Source organism: Mizuhopecten yessoensis, unplaced genomic scaffold (assembly GCF_002113885.1).
Source record: "Mizuhopecten yessoensis strain PY_sf001 unplaced genomic scaffold, ASM211388v2 scaffold716351, whole genome shotgun sequence".
NCBI classification, from domain to species: domain Eukaryota; kingdom Metazoa; phylum Mollusca; class Bivalvia; order Pectinida; family Pectinidae; genus Mizuhopecten; species Mizuhopecten yessoensis.
In genome coordinates, this window is record NW_018480073.1 from 837,959 (window position 1) to 857,673 (window position 19,715).

The 19,715-nt window shown below is 32.4% G+C and overlaps 1 protein-coding gene across 1 annotated transcript in view; it reads left to right on the plus strand.

The window, feature by feature from the left end:
• The window catches only part of LOC110443543 (delta-like protein 4), a 37,232-nt gene extending 18,666 nt beyond the window's left edge, over positions 1-18,566 (plus strand). Inside the window, exons 5-10 of the mRNA XM_021487813.1 lie at positions 6,092-6,220; positions 10,250-10,369; positions 14,692-14,727; positions 16,668-16,778; positions 17,449-17,514; positions 18,433-18,566. Of these exons, the coding sequence (XP_021343488.1) occupies positions 6,092-6,220; positions 10,250-10,369; positions 14,692-14,727; positions 16,668-16,778; positions 17,449-17,492 (440 nt within the window). The 3' untranslated portion in view covers positions 17,493-17,514; positions 18,433-18,566. The remainder of the gene's footprint in view (positions 1-6,091; positions 6,221-10,249; positions 10,370-14,691; positions 14,728-16,667; positions 16,779-17,448; positions 17,515-18,432) is intronic.
• The last annotated feature ends 1,149 nt before the right edge of the window (positions 18,567-19,715 follow it).

Consider the following 19,715-nt stretch of genomic DNA (forward strand, 5'->3'; position numbering starts at 1 on the left):
GGGGGAGGCGATCAGACAAATAAATAAAAAATCTAGAAACATCAAGATTAAAATAATATAGACATAGGTTTCGTGATTTAAAGGGGAAATGAAGTAAATCGGAAAAAAATATACAGGAGTTATTATAATCAAAACACCAAGGAAATTATTTCTATCCTGTTTGTTTACCGAGCTGCATAGTTTGTTATCGTCTGCTTCACAAGCTGTTCAAAATGAAAACAATATCTGAGTGGAAAGTTTCGACGTTTGTACGAGTTATCTCGCCTGATACGGCCATTAACATGGCACGTAGCCCATATTGTGGATGGTTTTGTGTTGAGAACACCCTTAAATTTGCCCAACCGCCGGTACCGTACTCATACCAACACGTCGACCAAACTTGGGCAGCCTCTTTCTGATCCTCGTATGACTTGAGTGGCTAAGTAGGAAATAAAACCTTATTGGGTTAGACATGTTGACAAATGGTCTCTGAGTTTTGTTTAGGAATAGGGATTTTTTTCACGAGCAGGTTGAATAGCCAGTAATACATCACTATGTATTCTTCAGGTATGTCATAAAATAAAAGATACATAACCATGATTAATAACTAAGAATATCTTATATTTGCATTAAGTACCTGACGTTAACTTATGTCCTGTTATTTTAAAATAATTTTTTTCTTTTGTAAATCAATTCCTTGAATAGACTTTCTTTACTGTTGCCTTTGATAGCTGAGCCATCCTCGGATAATCCTTGTATGTATAAGAGTAACTGTCGGAGTTTAATTATCTACGTGTAGCACTAGTATGCGAATTAAGTGTAAGCTAAGGGTTGAACAAATGCTTGGACATGTTGTAACCTAAGCTGTTCACACATAATCTATATGTAAGGTATTAACCGATCATTTGAGAAGAGAAAGATCTGAAAACAAAGATATTCATATTGGAACCCAACCTTGTTATCAAATTGCAAAAGTACTCCAGTTTCACCACCACCATATCGAACCGTGCTTGTCATTTAATGACCATTGCTGTTTAAAGAACGTAATGCACAAATAAACCAAATCAAACCTGGTTCGTCTTTAAATGACAATAGCTCTTAGTAGGACGTAAAGCACACACACGCGTGAAATAAATCACGTGGTTGCTCTGTGCTATAAACTATCTATGAATGTTCGCTATATTTGTTGCAGTTTAATAAACTGCAATTGTGATGAAAACAAAAAAAAGAAATGTATTGTATGACGTAAATGCATCGTACGTAAACTGATTTGATTGATTAAGAAATGAAATTTGCTTATTAATTGTTGCACGCTTCACTGATGATCCAACATACAAATGTATAACTGTTACAGTAACAAACACGTTTCTAATGATCAACTCAGAAATAAGGAAGTGCCTCCGTCCCATAACGTCCCAACATTCTTGTTGTCTTTTCGTATCGGAATACATCCCTACAGACGAACTGTGACCACTGTTGTCCATTATTGACCAATAAATGGTTAATTTATATTAAGAGTTCAAAGACAAACCTGCAGTTTGATTTCCACAAAAAAAAAAAAAAAATAAAGATAACGTCGCCTATTTTTTTTCAAATTGATATCCTGGCAATGTTCACCGAGATTGACCAATGCAAGATTAAAAAATTATCAAGAGATCCGAGACCAATTTTAAATTAGTTTTTTTTTTTTCAAAGACTTGATGTCAATCTTTACGATTAATTGCCTCTCGTAACAAAAGACGTTTTAATAATCGTAGATTGCTGGCGACCTACATACAGTGTAATCCTTCGATTAGACGGATAACAAGTAAACGAGGAAATTTCATGGTGTGAAAATGATTGCGTTTTTTCGAAATATCCACAGGTTAATATCTACTTAAGGATATACAGATTTTTTTTTTAAGAACGATTGCAAAATTTCCGAACCGCGAAAGTTGAAATATCTCGACACAGACAATTCCACATTGATAGCATGTGTAACTTGAATGGTACAGGAAAAGCCTTGTTTTGGGGACTTTATATTTGTGAGGGGTCCATTATATATTTCTGTTCGGATCGATGTCTACACAGTTACTGATGAAGTGGACTTGTTTTGAGTTTGAGTTTTTTTGGATTCTGTCCTGAGACGGTTGACGGTTAGGATTCTCCCCATATGTTAATAGAAGCTGCGATGATTGTTGTTTCGACTGACTCACAACCAATTTGTTTTTCTGCCTTCACTCCTATTTACGTCATAGGTTATTAGGCGAACATGCAGCAAGCCCATTTTCTACCGTTGCTAATGAATTGACATGCAACTATACATCATTCAAATTAATTGAATTACCCCTCTTACCATCATATGTATTTCTCTATTATTAAAATACAATAGGATTTTCTTCTCCAGATTTTCATTGAGATTCCTTACTATTTCCTTTCCTTTCCGTTTTGTATCCTCTCTGCTCTCTTGATTATCTTTTAGTAAAGAATCCGATACCCTGCTGATATTTGATGACAAAATATATCGTTTCCTGTTTAAAATTCATATCCAATCGCCTGCCACTTTAAGTAAATGGTACCACTTATGTATCTTCTATTACCGCGAAGAAGATTTTAACTTGAGAGGATTTTAGTTTTTAGATTCACCCTTAAACATAGAAGAAGGAAGTAGTTAAAGGGAAATTTTCTGGCTAAGAATAACTTCCCTTGTCAGGTTTTCTTAGGTTGTTCGGTCTATAAATGAGACACTGTTTTGAAGCTGTGGTTCCATAATTCCCGATTTCTCTTTACTTGTAAGACACGTTTTGTTTCCTGGCGCCTTTCTTTACAATGTCTCACTATTGGCTGTAATGGTGAGCGTTCGCCAAAGTGAGAAAGGCAATGGGTTCTGACCCAATGCAAGGCATACTAGAGTCCTCAGAAAAAGTAGTTGATTTTCCTTCTTAACCTTCAGCATTTAGAGTGATGACAACAACTGGTTCATTCTTTGTCAGAATAATGTTACCAGGCGGAATGCTGATCTTGGTATCTTTAGCATGGTAATTCAGTGAGAAAGCACTCTAAAATCGGTATCAGATCCTACTCTGCCTCTAGCATGCATACACACAAGCACGCATGTATTACGCACGTGGAAACACGTCCTTAAATAACCACAGTTGTTCATAGGACGTTAAACAAAATAAACACCAGACCAAACCTTAACTCCCAAATGGCAGAACTTGAATCGGTGAAGTATATGGGCTAAGTAATGTAAAGGTCCTGAGTTCGAGCATTGCATTGCTTTCTTTTTCTTACTTTTTCTTTTCTTTTTTCAAACATTCAAATTTCTAGCAACAAAAATTCTGAAAAATATGCAATGCAACAATTGAATTTTTATGGAATGCTTATTTTGAAAAAACATACAAACTTTAAAAAATATTTTTTGTGACAATGATAATAACCAAGTCTAAAAGTAACTTAACCTTAAAGTAGACCGTAGATTTTGTCTTTTTATAAGTCTGCTACACAGACCATTTAAATTCAGTTGTACGGTTTATTTTCCTGGGATGTAAGGCATGAATTTACATAGCAGGCGAGCAAAGATGAAAAATCCAAAACGGGTATCATCAATCTAATATGAAGAGAAACGAATGACAGATTATTTTTATCATATAATACAAAAGTAAACTGTATAGTTGTGATCTGAAACGAATATGTTGCACTCTGCCGCCTCTGAAACGATGAAAATGGCGGCAGGAAATGTGAGTTTAAGTGAGTTGGCACGAAAAAACAGTGCCGTTATTTGCCGTCTGAAGGGCAGTCGCACGCCATTTTAGAACGAAATGCACCATCCATTAGAACGCATGCAAATAAAAAGGATGTATTTCCCAAGCTTCATAAGGAAATCAAGTAACCTCCTGATAAGGCAGCTTTTTCTATGTCTCCCCAAACACATGTATAAACTTCAAAGAACTTAATGTTGGCATATGTTTTTACATGTATTATGTATTTTATTTATAATTTGTTAATACAACCATGATGCTTTCATGAGCCTTTAACGAAACATTGAGAAGATATGGATCAAATAACTAATTGTGTTTGATAGTAAATATTGTAAAATATCTATAAAGTCCTATTTTGAGAAAACTGTTTTATGTTACAACACTGAGAAAAGTAAATTAGATTCAGCCATAAAAAAAGATGCAAAATGTTGTACACTTACAATAAATGACCTAAAGACGCTTCGGGATCATTCACACGAGAAACCCATGTGAAAATACAGTAAATATTTATCATTAAAATAGATTCTTCTTGCTACATTGATACATTAAAATGATAGGATTAGGCAGAATCATGTAAATACACTTTACTAGGGACCCCTTATAGCATTGACAATAGGGGGATATATCCCCCATACTTTAGTACAATGGAATCAGTCTTGTTTTGAAAACACCATATGATAATGTCTAAAGAAAGCAGTTAAAACGAAGATTCACCGTACATTCTACATTTGAAAATTGTATTGTATTAAGGGGAATTTAGAATAGGGGAAAAAAATGTGACATCTTAAATTACCGGACCTATCCGCTAGTTATCATTTGTTGTTGTTATCCGGAATTAGGATATCATAAGGAAACAATAATCGAGCGATAGAGACTTAAGCACGTGAAGGAAATCTGATGTTTTGTTTGCCTGTCATGTAAAGGATTTCGTTCAATCGGACACGTAAACAAAGATGAAGTATGATTTTATCTTTTGAACATTCCTCGACAAATGCAAAATAAGAGTGTAATTTTGTTCAAATGGAAATTCAAGATTCCCAGGTGGACTCATTGGTGAAAAAAAGAAAAAAACATTGTTAAAATGGTGAAAAATATACCATAATGTTTTTGCCATCTGTCAATATCAGTATGCAAATAGGTCGGTTGAAATATGTTTTCAATATTCATCTTTTTGGCAGAGTTAAGGCACTAAATATCCAATTAATGAAACACGTATATTCAACATGTACAAGATGTTTAGAAGGACCCTTACTTAAGCGACTCTTGAAATGTCATTTTCTGTTTACACCTAAACTATTATATAAAGGTTCAATATATAAAGGTCAATTGAAGATTTATCGACGTCATTCGAAAAATGTTAATTGTTTTCGATATGCAATGAGTTATCCTTCAAACTGACAAGGCCAACACTTAACCACAAGCCATGGTATGCGTTATTCAAAGTTGGTTTGAGGCCTAATATAAGGTCAATAGACAATGTCATAAATGCAATTTAATTTTGCATATGAATATATATTTAGCATGGATTAGACCAATGTCAAGTAACAACACACGCTACATATGGTTATCATCTTTATTTCAGGAATTTAATTTTTTTTTCCAACATTGATGAGGTCATAGCATTGGGTCTCTGGGCAGATCTAGGAACTGAAAGTTGTTAGGACATAAAACTTGTTGAAAAAAACAACATACCTCATATTTACATAAAAATCTTATAGGTTATCTTTAAGGATACAAATATTAATACTACTGCTATAGTTTTCTTCACTTATACGTGGGTGCAACGCACAAGGGAGAACAGCGTGTTTTCGAGGGAAAATATGAAACCTCCCTTGGATATCCTTGCAATAACAAATATAATGAAGTTCCATTTTCGAAATTTTTGTAGAGAATTGAATGATATTTTCAACAAATTTTGTCAACTTTAGCATGAATGCATTTATGTTCATTTAAACAATCATTACAACAAAACTCGAATGGTTGCTTCATGGGGAACGGTAAAACAAAACTGAGCCTGTATTACGTGATGCGGTCCGACATTATGTCAAAACACTATGTGATGAGGCTACATGTATTATGCAAAAAAACTTCACTTTCGTCAATGGGTCCAAGTATACCGGATTTAAATGTGTGTATTTAAATTTATGTATTTTAAGAGCACTTATGATTAGTAAATGCAAACGACATTTCGGTGCACTTTATTTATTAGAGTCTGGCTTACAAAAGATTTAAAAGATCACTAGTGTTTGTGAGTATAAATATCAATAATTTGTTAAGATTCGAACTAAATTTGTTGATTCAATTTGTATATGATTTTGCAAATATGTTTGACAATACAGGTATGCATATTTTGATTTTGTGTATATTTTTAGTTTGCTGCTTCAATCCCTGTATGAATTCCGGAGGATGTAGAGAGGCTAACGACACAAATCCTGCTCCATTTACCTGCCAATGTACCGAGCTCTATGAAGGGGTTATCTGCGAAAATCGGATATTCGTTGGTATGTATGAATATCATTAGTGAGTTTGACATAACATTTGTGATTGCTAGAACACAGTGTCTATGACATCTCTTCCATGTTTGGGTTATTAAGAAAAGAATTTTCTTATATTATGTCGATTTTCCTCACGTGATCGTAAAGGCAAACGAATACAGAACCCCTTGTAGTATAATAAATGTCTTTTATCCCCTCTAAAAGTAACATTTATGAAATAAAAGTGATAAATCCCAAACCCAAACGTTTGCGTATTTTAGATCGTTATGTGTTTATGATAAACAGTCTTTTACCTTTGGGTTCGAAAGAAAAACACTTATCACAAATAATATATAAAGTGGTTACAAATGTGTTTGTTTTAGTAAGTGTTTTACTTAATTCTAAGAGAAAAAAACACTTACTACAAATATATTGATTTAATAGCTATAACATCAGATTTGAGGATACTAGCAGCTTAACTAGACATACAAAACATATCATTTATGAACAAACTTACATCACTACAAATTACACTTTATATGAATTTATTGCCTATCACTTCATACATCAATTCAATACAACACACAGAGTCCCCCATTTATAATCCTTTACGTCATATACTTATACACATGTAAATTAACTTTACAAAGTACATAACTAAAATGGCACCAACAAGAAGATGGAGAACGAGGTTGACCTACATAGGTCAACCGGTGTCCTATATAACCCACACCTACCGGTGTAAGGTGAAATATTAACCCGGTATCTTCCGTGATTACAAGCAAGTGGGTACCCAGTGTAATGAAATATTGATGATGCGTCTTCCATCCATGGCACCCAATACACAAAGGAACTAAACCTGGCAAAATAAGGAAAAATAGTTAGCACAGTCGAGTAAAACGTTTTTTGAAACACATTTATTTCTATATAATAATGATAATTTATATTTTGTGAACTGCTTTGAGACGATCTACGAACTAGGTTGTGATAAAGCTGTATATAAGAACCTCGAATTATTATTATTATTATATTGCACGTATTATTTACATTGTCATTTAAAAAAATAAAAAAATATTACTTTACTCAAAGAATAATTGATATCTGGAATAGTCTCCCACAAGATGTAATTTAATCTCGTAACGTATTTGACTTTTAGAAAAACTTCTGGAAAATCTTGAGTTGAAGTACGATCATACAGCGTCTTATGTTCTGACTTATTTGATGTTTACCGAATTGTATTTCAAAATATATTGATGTGGATATAGAGGCAGTAATGCCTGCGTCCACTAATATCCTATCAAATCATATTAAATTTGTGATACTTATGAAAAGGTTTATACTTTGAAAGATAATTATCTGAATGTTTAACCTCACAATACTGCCGTAATTCATTTTGTTATCTAGTTAAAAACACATCATATTTTTGTCAAAAAAGAAATAATTTTGCCGAGCGCCTAACTTTTTTTTTATCTTCCCAAAAATTTTAGAAAAAGCGCATTTCCGAGATGAAACTTAGATGTTTTAAAAATCGGTTCTTGGAAAAAGTTGAAATTTGTTATTTAAAAGGAAAAAAAGAAATCTTTGTTTCAGCATGTAAACATTTGTTTTGATAGATATTTAATCTAATTTAATATACTTTAATGGATTAACGTGTGTTGAAAAACAAACAATATATAATTAAAATGTTGGCAGGAAAACGCCTTTTGCCTTTGACAGTAAACAGCTGTATAGGAATATATTACTGTTCAATGTACTGTCATCGCATTTATGTGATCTTCATAAAGATTATGGTATTTAGTAATTATTATAATGTAGTGATTTATCAATTTTAATATATATTTGACCTTTTGATTTTTGATTGTTTTTTAATTAATTCATTTCCCAGCAGTAATAATTTTAATCATTGTACGTATTCTACTTGCCGGGTGATTTTGTGAAGTATTGTTTACAAGAAGTGGTAAACAAAATGTCTATTTAACTGAACTAGTTTGTACTGCGTAATGACATATTGAAAATAGTTACTTAGTCTTCAAGGCGTAATACTACCTGAGCTGTTATCAAGAGGCAATTAATATAAACTGTTGATTAATAAACAGGGTCAAGTTCGATAGAAAATCTTCGTTTTGTGTGTGAAAACATGTATGTATGTTCCTTGGTGAAGGTTGTATATGTACATACCAACCCGAATTGTTGTTATAGTATAATAGCAGCAAGAACTCTTACACGTGAATATGTTCTAATCGGGTATTTCGGTCGAATGCTTGAATAGTAGGTGGTATCGTTACGTTACGTCAAATTCAAACTATGGTTTCCGATTGACGTCACCGCCTTAGCGAACCGGTTTTCATGAAACTATGTTGTTCCCGCAAAAAAAATGCCATTTCGTCTATAAGTAAAATTAGTGTGTTAAAATAGTTTCCACATCGAATGTGATCATACAGAATTTTTGAATAATAGTATTGCCTCGTTGTTTGGAACGTCAATATATATATAGGGACTGAAATTCATCTTTTCCGACAATATGTAACACAGTTCCTTTGAAATAAATTTGGTTTGAACAAAATTGTGTTGCATATCATAAGTATATATATACTACTCACATTTCCCTAAGGATCACTTTTATTTTTGGGCGTATGTGAAATATTTTACTTGTTTTATACTGAAATTATTTTCAACTATGGGAGAGCGTTCCACTCAGATACCAAAGCTGTTCCCAGCTCCTGGAGAGTTCTTGGCTGAAAATGTCTGCAGCATGTTCCACACATGCTCGATGGAAATTAGATCCGGCGAGCAGACTGGCCAATCGATTCGTTGAATAGTCTCTTGCTGTATATACTGCTCAGTCACCCTTGCTCTGTATGGCCTAGCATTATCGTTCATAAGGATGAAGTCAGGGCCGATAGCGCCAGCGTAGGGTCTGCCATAGGCATCAAGGATTATATCGCAATATATCCGGGCCGTAACGGTACCATTATGGAAGACATAGAGGTCAGTTTTACCACGAAGGCTTATGCCTCCCAACTCTATCACTAAACCTTCGCCATATCGGCCATGTTAAAAAAAACGTTGCCTGCCTGGAACCTCTCCTCAGGTTGTTTCCATACTCTAACGCGCCTGTTGGTGAAGTCCAGACAGAATCTGGACTTGTCAGTAAAAAGAACTGGATCCCATTCCTGAAGACTTTAGGTGCTGTGAGCATTGGCCCAATCTAATCGGTCCCTAACATGGCGGGCAGTTCAAGGAACTCGTATTGCTGGTCTACGTGACCTTACACCAGTATCATGAAGACGGTTCCTAACTGTTTGAGTGGCTAACCGGGTACCAGAAGCCTTTAGGAGGTCATTTCGTAAAGCTGTTGCAGTCTGGAGCCTGTGACGCCGTGTCTGTATGAGCAAAAATCGGTCTTGGCGCTGCGTTGTAGCCCTAGAACGACATCCAGCATGACATCTGGAAGGGTTTCCGTTAGTTTGGAAACGGTTCCACATTATTGCCACCACACTTTGAGACACCCCAAGGTTTGCTGCAACCTGATGTTGAGACATGCTTGCTTGCAGCATTCCGATGCCTCTATTTATTTTTTCGTCATTCAACAGTTGTCTGGTTTGTCTTTTGGCCATATTAAAACAAAACATGCAAAGAATATTCATCAAATTGATTTCCTTAATAATTTCAACAACGCCTTACCTAGCCTAGCTTAGCTTTTGAAAGGGGTGTACACGTGGAAAAGCGTGCACGCGCTTTTATGGTTGACTGAACACACCCACAAAGGACGATTTGGAAGGTTAACATATACGCCCAAAATAGTACGGAAGGAAAATAAATTATCCTTATTTTGATTTATTTTCTCAAAGTATGGGTGATCCTTAGCAAAATGTGAGTAGTATATATGAAAGATTCATTCGCATCCTTAACTATACATAGAACATTATAATTTGGGAATGTCGTTCCATTGTTTTGACATTTATAAGGTTGTCGGAGGAAATTTGCTGCATTTTGTGTCATTACGATATATAAATTAACTGCATGCTGTTCTGCTTTCCCCCCCTGGAATTGTAGACAAGTGTGTTGACAACCCTTGTCAAAATGGTGGTACCTGTAGTAATATAAACACGGATCCGTTTTTCTCCTGTACCTGTACTATGAGCCACACCGGCAAGAGTTGCGACCAGGAAAAGTGTGAGTACACATCTACTTAATAAGATATAGTTAATAATAAAACAGCGTTTTTCAAATTATATGTAACAGGGGTCATTATATCTTTCAATGCCTCCGCTAGGGGTCGAACCCGAGACCTCTGGTTAACTAGTCTTACGCTCTACCAAATGAGCTAAAGAAAATCTCCCTATCCGAGATGTAAGAAGCGGTTAGTATTTTACCAGGGTGCCATATACAAACCTAATGATAAACTAAGACCTAGGACACTGAGTTATCTCCCTTGCTTTTGGCAGTCCTCATTGGTGAAATATGTGAGGGGAGACGATTGAGCACGCATCTTCAAAGCCTGACGTAATTTACAGTTAGAAAACGTGTTTCAAATTCAACACACCAGATAACGTAGTTTGACACCTGTTATGGGCTATCTCCCATACAAATTTAAACCTAATGATAAAGTAAGACTTAGGACACTGAGTTATCTCCCTTGCTTATGGCAGTCTTCACTGGTGAAACATGTGAGGGGAGACGATTGAGCACACATCTTCAAAGTCTGACATAATTTACAGTGAGAATACGTTTTTTAATTTAACAAACCAAATAATGTAGTTGGACACCTGTGTTATCTCCCTTGCTTATGTCTGACCACACAAGCGACACATGTCACCACAGAAATAGTAAGTACACATCTTTTTAATCACACAAAATGAGATTTTCATATTATACAAACCCAATTCTGAAGTAAGACCTACGACATTGAGTTATCTCCCTTGCTTATGGCGGACTTCACTGGTGCCTCATGTACGTGACGCTATAACGATTGAGCTCATCACATCTCCTACACTAATCACGCTGAATAATGCAAAAGAGATTCTACATTTTTCAAAATAGCGATGTTTGACCTTGACATGTTGACAAATGGTATGAAATTGATATGCTGACTGAAAGTAAATAATTTATATACTAAATAATAACAACAAATGATAAATATCTGTTATTATAATGTATGAGAGCATAGGAATATGTTGAACAAATTAATTAATTTAACATAGTGAATACAGACAACATCAATAAAATTAGTATTTATTTAGTAAATTAACACCAGGTAATATAATTAATATGTTTATTACGGGTAATATATTTAGTACAGTATTTTAATACCAGGTAATATAATTAATATGTTTACTACGGGTAATATATTTAGGATATTAATACCAGGTAATATAATTAATATGTTTACTACGGGTAATATATTTAGTATGTTAATAACATGTAATATAATTAGTATGTTGACTACGGGTAATATATTTAGTATATTAATACCAGGTAATATAGATAATATGTTTACTACGGGTAATATATTTAGGATATTAATACCAGGTAATATAATTAATATGTTTACTACGGGTAATATATTTAGTATATTAATACCAGGTAATATAATTAATATGTTTACTACGGGTAATATATTTAGTATGTTAATAACATGTAATATAATTAGTATGTTGACTACGGGTAATATATTTAGTATATTAATACCAGGTAATATAATTAATATGTTTACTACGGGTAATATATTTAGTATGTTAATAACATGTAAAATAATTAGTATGTTGACTACGGGTAATATATTTAGTATATAATACCAGGTAATATAATTAATATGTTTACTACGGGTAATATATTTAGTATGTTAATAACAGGTAATATAATTAGTATGTTGACTACGGGTAATATATTTAGTATATTAATACCAGGTAATATAATTTATATGTTTACTACGGGTAATAAATTTAGTATATTAATAACAGGAAAAATAATTAATATGTTTACTACGGGTAATATATTTAGTATGTTAATAACACGTAAAATAATTAATATGTTTACTACGGGTAATATATTTAGTATATTAATACCAGGTAATATAATTAATATGTTTACTACTGGTAATATATTTAGTATGTTGACTATGGGTAATATATTTAGTATGTTGACTACGGGTAATGTATTTAGTATAGGGTAATATATTTAGTATATTAATACCAGGTAATATAATTATTATGTTTACTACGGGTAATATATTTAGTATGTTAATAGCATGTAAAATAATTAGTATTTGACTACGGGTAATATATTTAGTATGGTGACTACGGGTAATATATTTAGTATATTAATACCAGGGAATATAATTAATATGTTGACTACGGGTAATATATTTAGTATATTAATACCAGGTAATATAATTATTATGTTTACTACGGGTAATATATTTAGTATGTTGACTACGGGTAATGTACTTAGTATATTAATACCAGGTAATATAATTAATATGTTGACTACGGGTAATATATTTAGTATATTAATACCAGGGAATATAATTAATATGTTGACTACGGGTAATATATTTAGTATATTAATACCAGGGAATATAATTAATATGTTGACTACGGGTAATATATTTAGTATATTAATACCAGGGAATATAATTAATATGTTGACTACGGGTAATATATTTAGTATATTAATACCAGGTAATATAATTAATATGTTGACTACGGGTAATATATTTAGTATATTAATACCAGGGAATATAATTAATATGTTGACTACGGGTAATATATTTAGTATATTAATACCAGGTAATATAATTAATATGTTTACTACTGGTAATATATTTAGTATGTTAATAACATGTAAAATAATTAGTATTTGACTACGGGTAATATATTTAGTATGGTGACTACGGGTAATATATTTAGTATATTAATACCAGGGAATATAATTAATATGTTGACTACGGGTAATATATTTAGTATATTAATACCAGGGAATATAATTAATATGTTGACTACGGGTAATATATTTAGTATATTAATACCAGGTAATATAATTATTATGTTTACTACGGGTAATATATTTAGTATGTTGACTACGGGTAATATATTTAGTATATAATACCAGGTAATATAATTAATATGTTTACTACTGGTAATATATTTAGTATGTTAATAACATGTAAAATAATTAGTATTTGACTGCGGGTAATATATTTAGTATGTTGACTACGGGTAATATATTTAGTATATTAATACCAGGGAATATAATTAATATGTTGACTACGGGTAATATATTTAGTATATTAATACCAGGTAATATAATTATTATGTTTACTACGGGTAATATATTTAGTATGTTGACTACGGGAAATGTATTTAGTATATTAATACCAGGTAATATAACTAATATGTTTACTACGGGTAATATATTTAGTATGTTAATAGCATGTAAAATAATTAGTATTTGACTACGGGTAATATATTTAGTATGGTGACTACGGGTAATATATTTAGTATATTAATACCAGGTAATATAATTAATATGTTGACTACGGGTAATATATTTAGTATATTAATACCAGGTAATATAATTAATATGTTTACTACGGGTAATATATTTAGTATGTTAATAACAGGTAAAATAATTAATATGTTGACTACAGGTTATATATTTAGTATATTAATAACAGGTACATGTAAAATAATTAGTAAGTTGACTACAGGTAATACTTATAGCAGGTAATATAATTATTGTGTTGACTACAGGTAATATATTTAGTATATTAATTTACACATAATTTAGTATAATTTCAAGTATATTAATAACAGGTAATATAACTAGCATGTTGACCAAAGGTATAAAGGATAAAGAGGTAATAAATTGTATACTTATTATGTTTACTACAAATACCTGCAATATACTTATTATTACAGGTAATGCATTGTATAAGTACAATGTACGTTGATTTCTGGTAATGTATTTAATAGTTATATCATCTACAGGTAATTTATTGTATAATAAGGATGATGACTGCAGGTTATTTTTCTTATTACAGGTAGTATTGTAAGTTCAGTTAAAGTAGTGTTTCTTTCAATGATCAATCAAGATTTTTATATGCATGTATAGCGTGTTGGCTACAGGAAATATACATAGTATTTTAATTAACAGGTTATGCATGTATAATATGCATGTTGATTACAGGTAGCATATATATTATGGTGATTACAGGTAAAAACATAAGTGCGCTGACGAAATGGACATATTGTATTATTAGCTTCATTAAGTTATTTACATGTGACATGGATACCAAGTATTATTTTATTTTTTGAGCTTCCATTATTCGTACATTATTCATCACGAATTCACATTGCTTTCTGTATGTTTATCGATCGATTATATACTTTATTGACAAACTAATCACTACTTCACACACATAATTTGTTTTAACTGCTACTTATATATGATTGATTAATCATACTTTAAATCAAATTTATTTCCATTTGTTTTAGCATTTAACCAGGCAGTTCATACATCGGCAAAGTTGCGTAAGTATTCAATTTTTATATGGTTCGATGTGTGTAAGGGCCTGTATTTTGTTATTAAAGATTTAATGTAATTTGTAATCATATATTTGTACATACACTGTTTAAAGCGTGCATTATTCAAAATCAAGAAATATGGGTTCCCTACATGACACAGTGGCTAATTAAATCCAGCGCTGTATTTTGGCACTTGAAATCAAGGTCAAAGGTCAAATAGCACATATGTATGAGGTCAAGGTCCTATGTCAAATAGCGGTACAAAGGTACAACAGAGCGCCTATTTATAACATGCCTGCATACCAAGTTTCTAGTTTGGTATTTGAGGTCTAGGTCAAAGGTCAAATAGCGGTACAAATGTACAGCATAACACTTATGTTTGAAATGTCTGCGTACCAAGTCTCTAGTTTTGTATTTCAGGTCTAGGTCAAAGGTCAAATAGCGGTTCAAATGTACAACAGAGCACCTATATATGACGTGCCTGCGTACCAATTTTCTACTTTGGTATTTTAGGTCATGGTCAAAGGTTAAATAGTGACACAAAGGTACAACAGAGCACATTTGACGTACCAAGTCTCTAGGTATTTCACAAAATAATGGTCGGTTTATACTCCTGAAACTTGTAGATTTAAACTCGTTTATGTACGCACATGGCAGGCGATTATTATGAAACCCATGCTTTGTTCGAAACAGGGAAAAAGTACAGTTCAATGTTTGATAATATCCGGTATGACCTATTTGGAAAAGTATGCTGATTGAAATCATTCCAGTAATTATCAAACTTTTTGTACAATTATTTGGTTATTTGCACTCCCCCTCTGCTGGAACAGTAGTTTAGCCATATTGGAAGTCCACCTTCTTACCCATTGCTATCACAGATGAGTCATACAAGGCAGAAATAGCTGTATGGTGCAATGCAATGTATATTTTACTGTAACTACATTTTACCAATTTATATAGGAGTAATGATATAAATGGGTGCGGTTTACCTTGTACAGTATGCATACATCTTTTCTGGTAGCACTTGTACCTTCGTGACCATACAGTTCCAATACCAATTTTTCACTGATTATCGATAGAAAATTACGTGAGTTTATTACTGTTTCCCCTCGATTGATAAATGTACTGATTCAGCTTAATCTGGACGAATGTCTAGTGTCAACGTCAATGTTAACCAATGTCATCTATAATAATAATATGAAACATTAAGTATAGCGCCCTATCTAGCTTAAATATGTCACTCTAAAGCGCTTTACAGTATATATATATATTTAATACAATTAGTCCAGGGAAAACACTAACTTTTTTTGTTTGGTAGTCCACAGGACTAGTTGAATAGATTACTTACTAGTTCTTTGTCAATGTAACTAGTCCAAGATTACCTGATAAGGAAAAAAATGCGATCTACAGCACGAAACATCAAAAGGATTTGACAGTACTGAAGTAGACTTAAAATAACTACTACCATAAATATATGGTAAAGTTTTAGGAAAATTGTGACAATCATCATGCAATATATCTTACCTTTAGGAATTTTCTAAATTTTAAAAAGAAATGTTCTTATTTTATAACCGTATTTTTCACAATTCCAAAGGACCAGTTAGGTTAGGTGATTCACTAGTCCTTTCTGAAATCTACTAGTCTAGGACTAGGGGACTAGTGTTAGTGTCAATCCCTGAATTTAGCAATTCAATTTTTAAGGAATTCGCATGAGTTGCCTTATCAGGCGCTACTACTAAGCATATGCCACCTGGTTAATATCTCCCTATGATGTGTGTTTGCCTGCGTGTGCTGGAGATGTATTGTGTATGAGGAAACAGAATAATATTATATATATAACTTATTTCAGGATTCAATTTCTCAAATAATAGTTTTCTTTAAATATATACTGTAACGGCTTGATCGAGAAAATTCACAGTTTTACTTTTTTCTCTGTTGCTACCAAGCTTCCTGTACTTCTTCATATTGCAAAAATGGCGGAACCTGTTCGTTGAGTCGGGGAAACCTCTACTGCGCTTGCGCAGACGGATACACGGGGGACAGGTGTGAGGAAATAGGTAAGAAAATATCAATTCTTCAAACAAGCAATTCTCTTTCCAATACATGCGTGTGCTATTTTTGCATAAACGTTCTTTAAGCAACTGTTCATTAAGTGTTAATCAACATTTGAAGAAAACAATTTGGGGGGTCAGATGTATTTATACACCAGAACCCGTAAATGATAATAATTATAATAAAAAATATAATGAATAATTAAATAATTTGATATGAAGGTATACCATAAGAAACAATCCCTTACTTTTGGAATTGAGGGTACATGTAATGTAACATTGAATACAGTTAAAATGAATATAACAATCATTCTTAAAATGTTCAGAAACTTAAAGTGATTTTGTATGGCGTTACATTACTTTTTTTTTCTCTTAAAACCAGTAATTTTGTTCTGAACCAAAAATCAGAATGTCATTGTAGAAGCACATTTTGCAATATGTTAATGCGTATAACTTTCTTTTTATGAAATACTTTCTAGAAATCTATCAAATCAGGACTAGGTATCTCTTAAATAGCTGTAACAAATGGTGATAGTTTTATTATTTGCAATGTAATGTCACAGTCAAAAGTTATTGAATAATAAAATTCGTAAGTTTAAAATCTTTTTTTAAAATCAAATTCAATATTAATCAAATGGGCATATTTCCATTCAATTCAATATTTATTTATTTATAGAAACTACGACAGCACCAACAACAACAACAGCCAGCGGATCTTAAACTACTCTGACTTTGACAAAAGGTGTGTGTTTTTTTATTGTTACTTAATTGTGTTTCCTAAATATATGATACATTTCCTTAAACTCAAATAAAGATTACTTGCATACTACACATGTCAAAATATCTATTTAAAAGTTGTTAATTAACAATATCAAATGCTCGAAATGTGTGATACAAGACCGTTTCCCATTAGTGTGATTTTACGATATGACGAAGAAAAAACCCGTTCTTATACATTGTACGTCTTTTACACAATAAAATAGCTGTTTACCGGAAGTGCACATGACCCCTATCACGTGACTTTCGTATTGAAAACTAACTCAAATCGGGAGAGAAAGAGCGTCTCTGAAACGACATTTTATCTTAAAAAAAAGATACAAATGAGCTTATCTTTTATGGTATTGCACAACCAAATTACAAATATTTATTTTATGACTACTTGCAAAGTATAAAAGATATAAAATAACATATTTGTCATTATTTGAAATATTGATTGAATAATTGAATATCATCGATAATGTAGTAACCAACCTTCCCATCCGACTGTATCGACGATGGTCTTTCCGGATGTGAAGATAGAGTTATGTCCCCTGTGCAATACCGAACAGTGCTAATATATGTTATATTCCAAGTAGTGATGGGATGATAATCGATTATAATCGAAAAAACGCTCGGTTTAACCTTTCTGATTCCAATAATCGATTACAAATATTCCATTATAGATATAATAAATTGAAATAAAAGTGTCAATGTTTTCAATGTAAAAAATGCATTGTAAGTCATATATTCTTATGACTTTTATTATATGATTAATTAAAAAATGCACAAAAGTAACTTAAAATCCATTCATTATAAAAGAACGAACCATATTGGATAGTAAGCAACTCTGTCTATTGATGTTATGGAATGGTTCATAGTAGAAAATTTCTCTTAACATTAGATCGTTGAAGGCCCGGATTCAACGGCGTTAGGTGTTCATCGCCATGACCACCCCCAGTTTCTGACAAAGCAGTTTCGACACTGAAGAAATAGGAAACGTACCATACTTACACGCGATTTGAAGCAAAATGACGAATCCAACAAGTTAAATTTTGTAAGGTTTTGTATTGTAATTTTTTTAAGGTAATTGTAAATAATTACATGTTCATGTTCATGTAATTAATATCTATTAATTTGTATCTGTATCTTCGAAAACATTTCTATATGAATACCTTTTTTTTTTATTTTCTCCTTGGAAAATTTCTGTAATAAAATGTATTTTTGTATTTGTTTCCTCAATATGATGTTTCATCTGTATCATTTCTATATAAACATCTATTTTTCTCTCTGTTCTTGATAGGATTACGTTATTTATATCTATTTTTGTACCTCTTTTCCTGATAACATTTTATTTCTTTTTTTTCTGTTTATCTGTTTTTTATATTTATTTTTGTACCTCTTTTCCTGATAACATTTTTTTTCTTTTTTTTTCTTCTAATTATCTGGTTTTTTATATCTATTTTTGTATCTGTTTCTTCGGTAACATTGCTATGTTTATATGTATTTTTGCATTTCTTTCCTCGGTAAAATTTATTTTTTAATATCTATTTTTATATCTGTTTTATCGGTAACATTTTCGGCTTAATATATATTTTTGCATCTGTTGCCTCGGTAAAATTTCTATCTATTTTGATTGACCTTTTTATAACACATGTACAATTTTCAGGGTTTACATATTCATGCCCAACGATAAAACCTAATGTGACTAGTAATGAATAGTTTATACCAATGCAGCCTAGTGTACCGTTTAAACCGTCAGCCTAGTGTCAAGGCCGAGTAGAACGGTATGTGAATCGTTCAAACCGTCAGCCTGGTGTTAAGGCCAAGAAGGACGGTATGCGAATAGTCTATCCCGTCTACCTAGTGACGACATGTGAATAGTTTTTACTATCGTCCTAGTGTTAAGACCTAGTGTGACGGAATGTGAATCGTTTATACCACCAGCCTAGCTAGTGTTAAGGCCTAGTGGGACGGTATGTGAATCGTTCAAACCGTCAGCCTGGTGTTAAGGCCAAGAAGGACGGTATGTGAATAGTCTATCCCGTCTACCTAGGGACGACATGTGAATAGTTTTTACTATCTACCTAGTGTTAAGACCTAGTGGGACGATATGTTAATAGTTTATACCATCTACCTAGTGGTAAGACCTAGTGTGACGGTATGTGAATCGTTTATACCACCAGC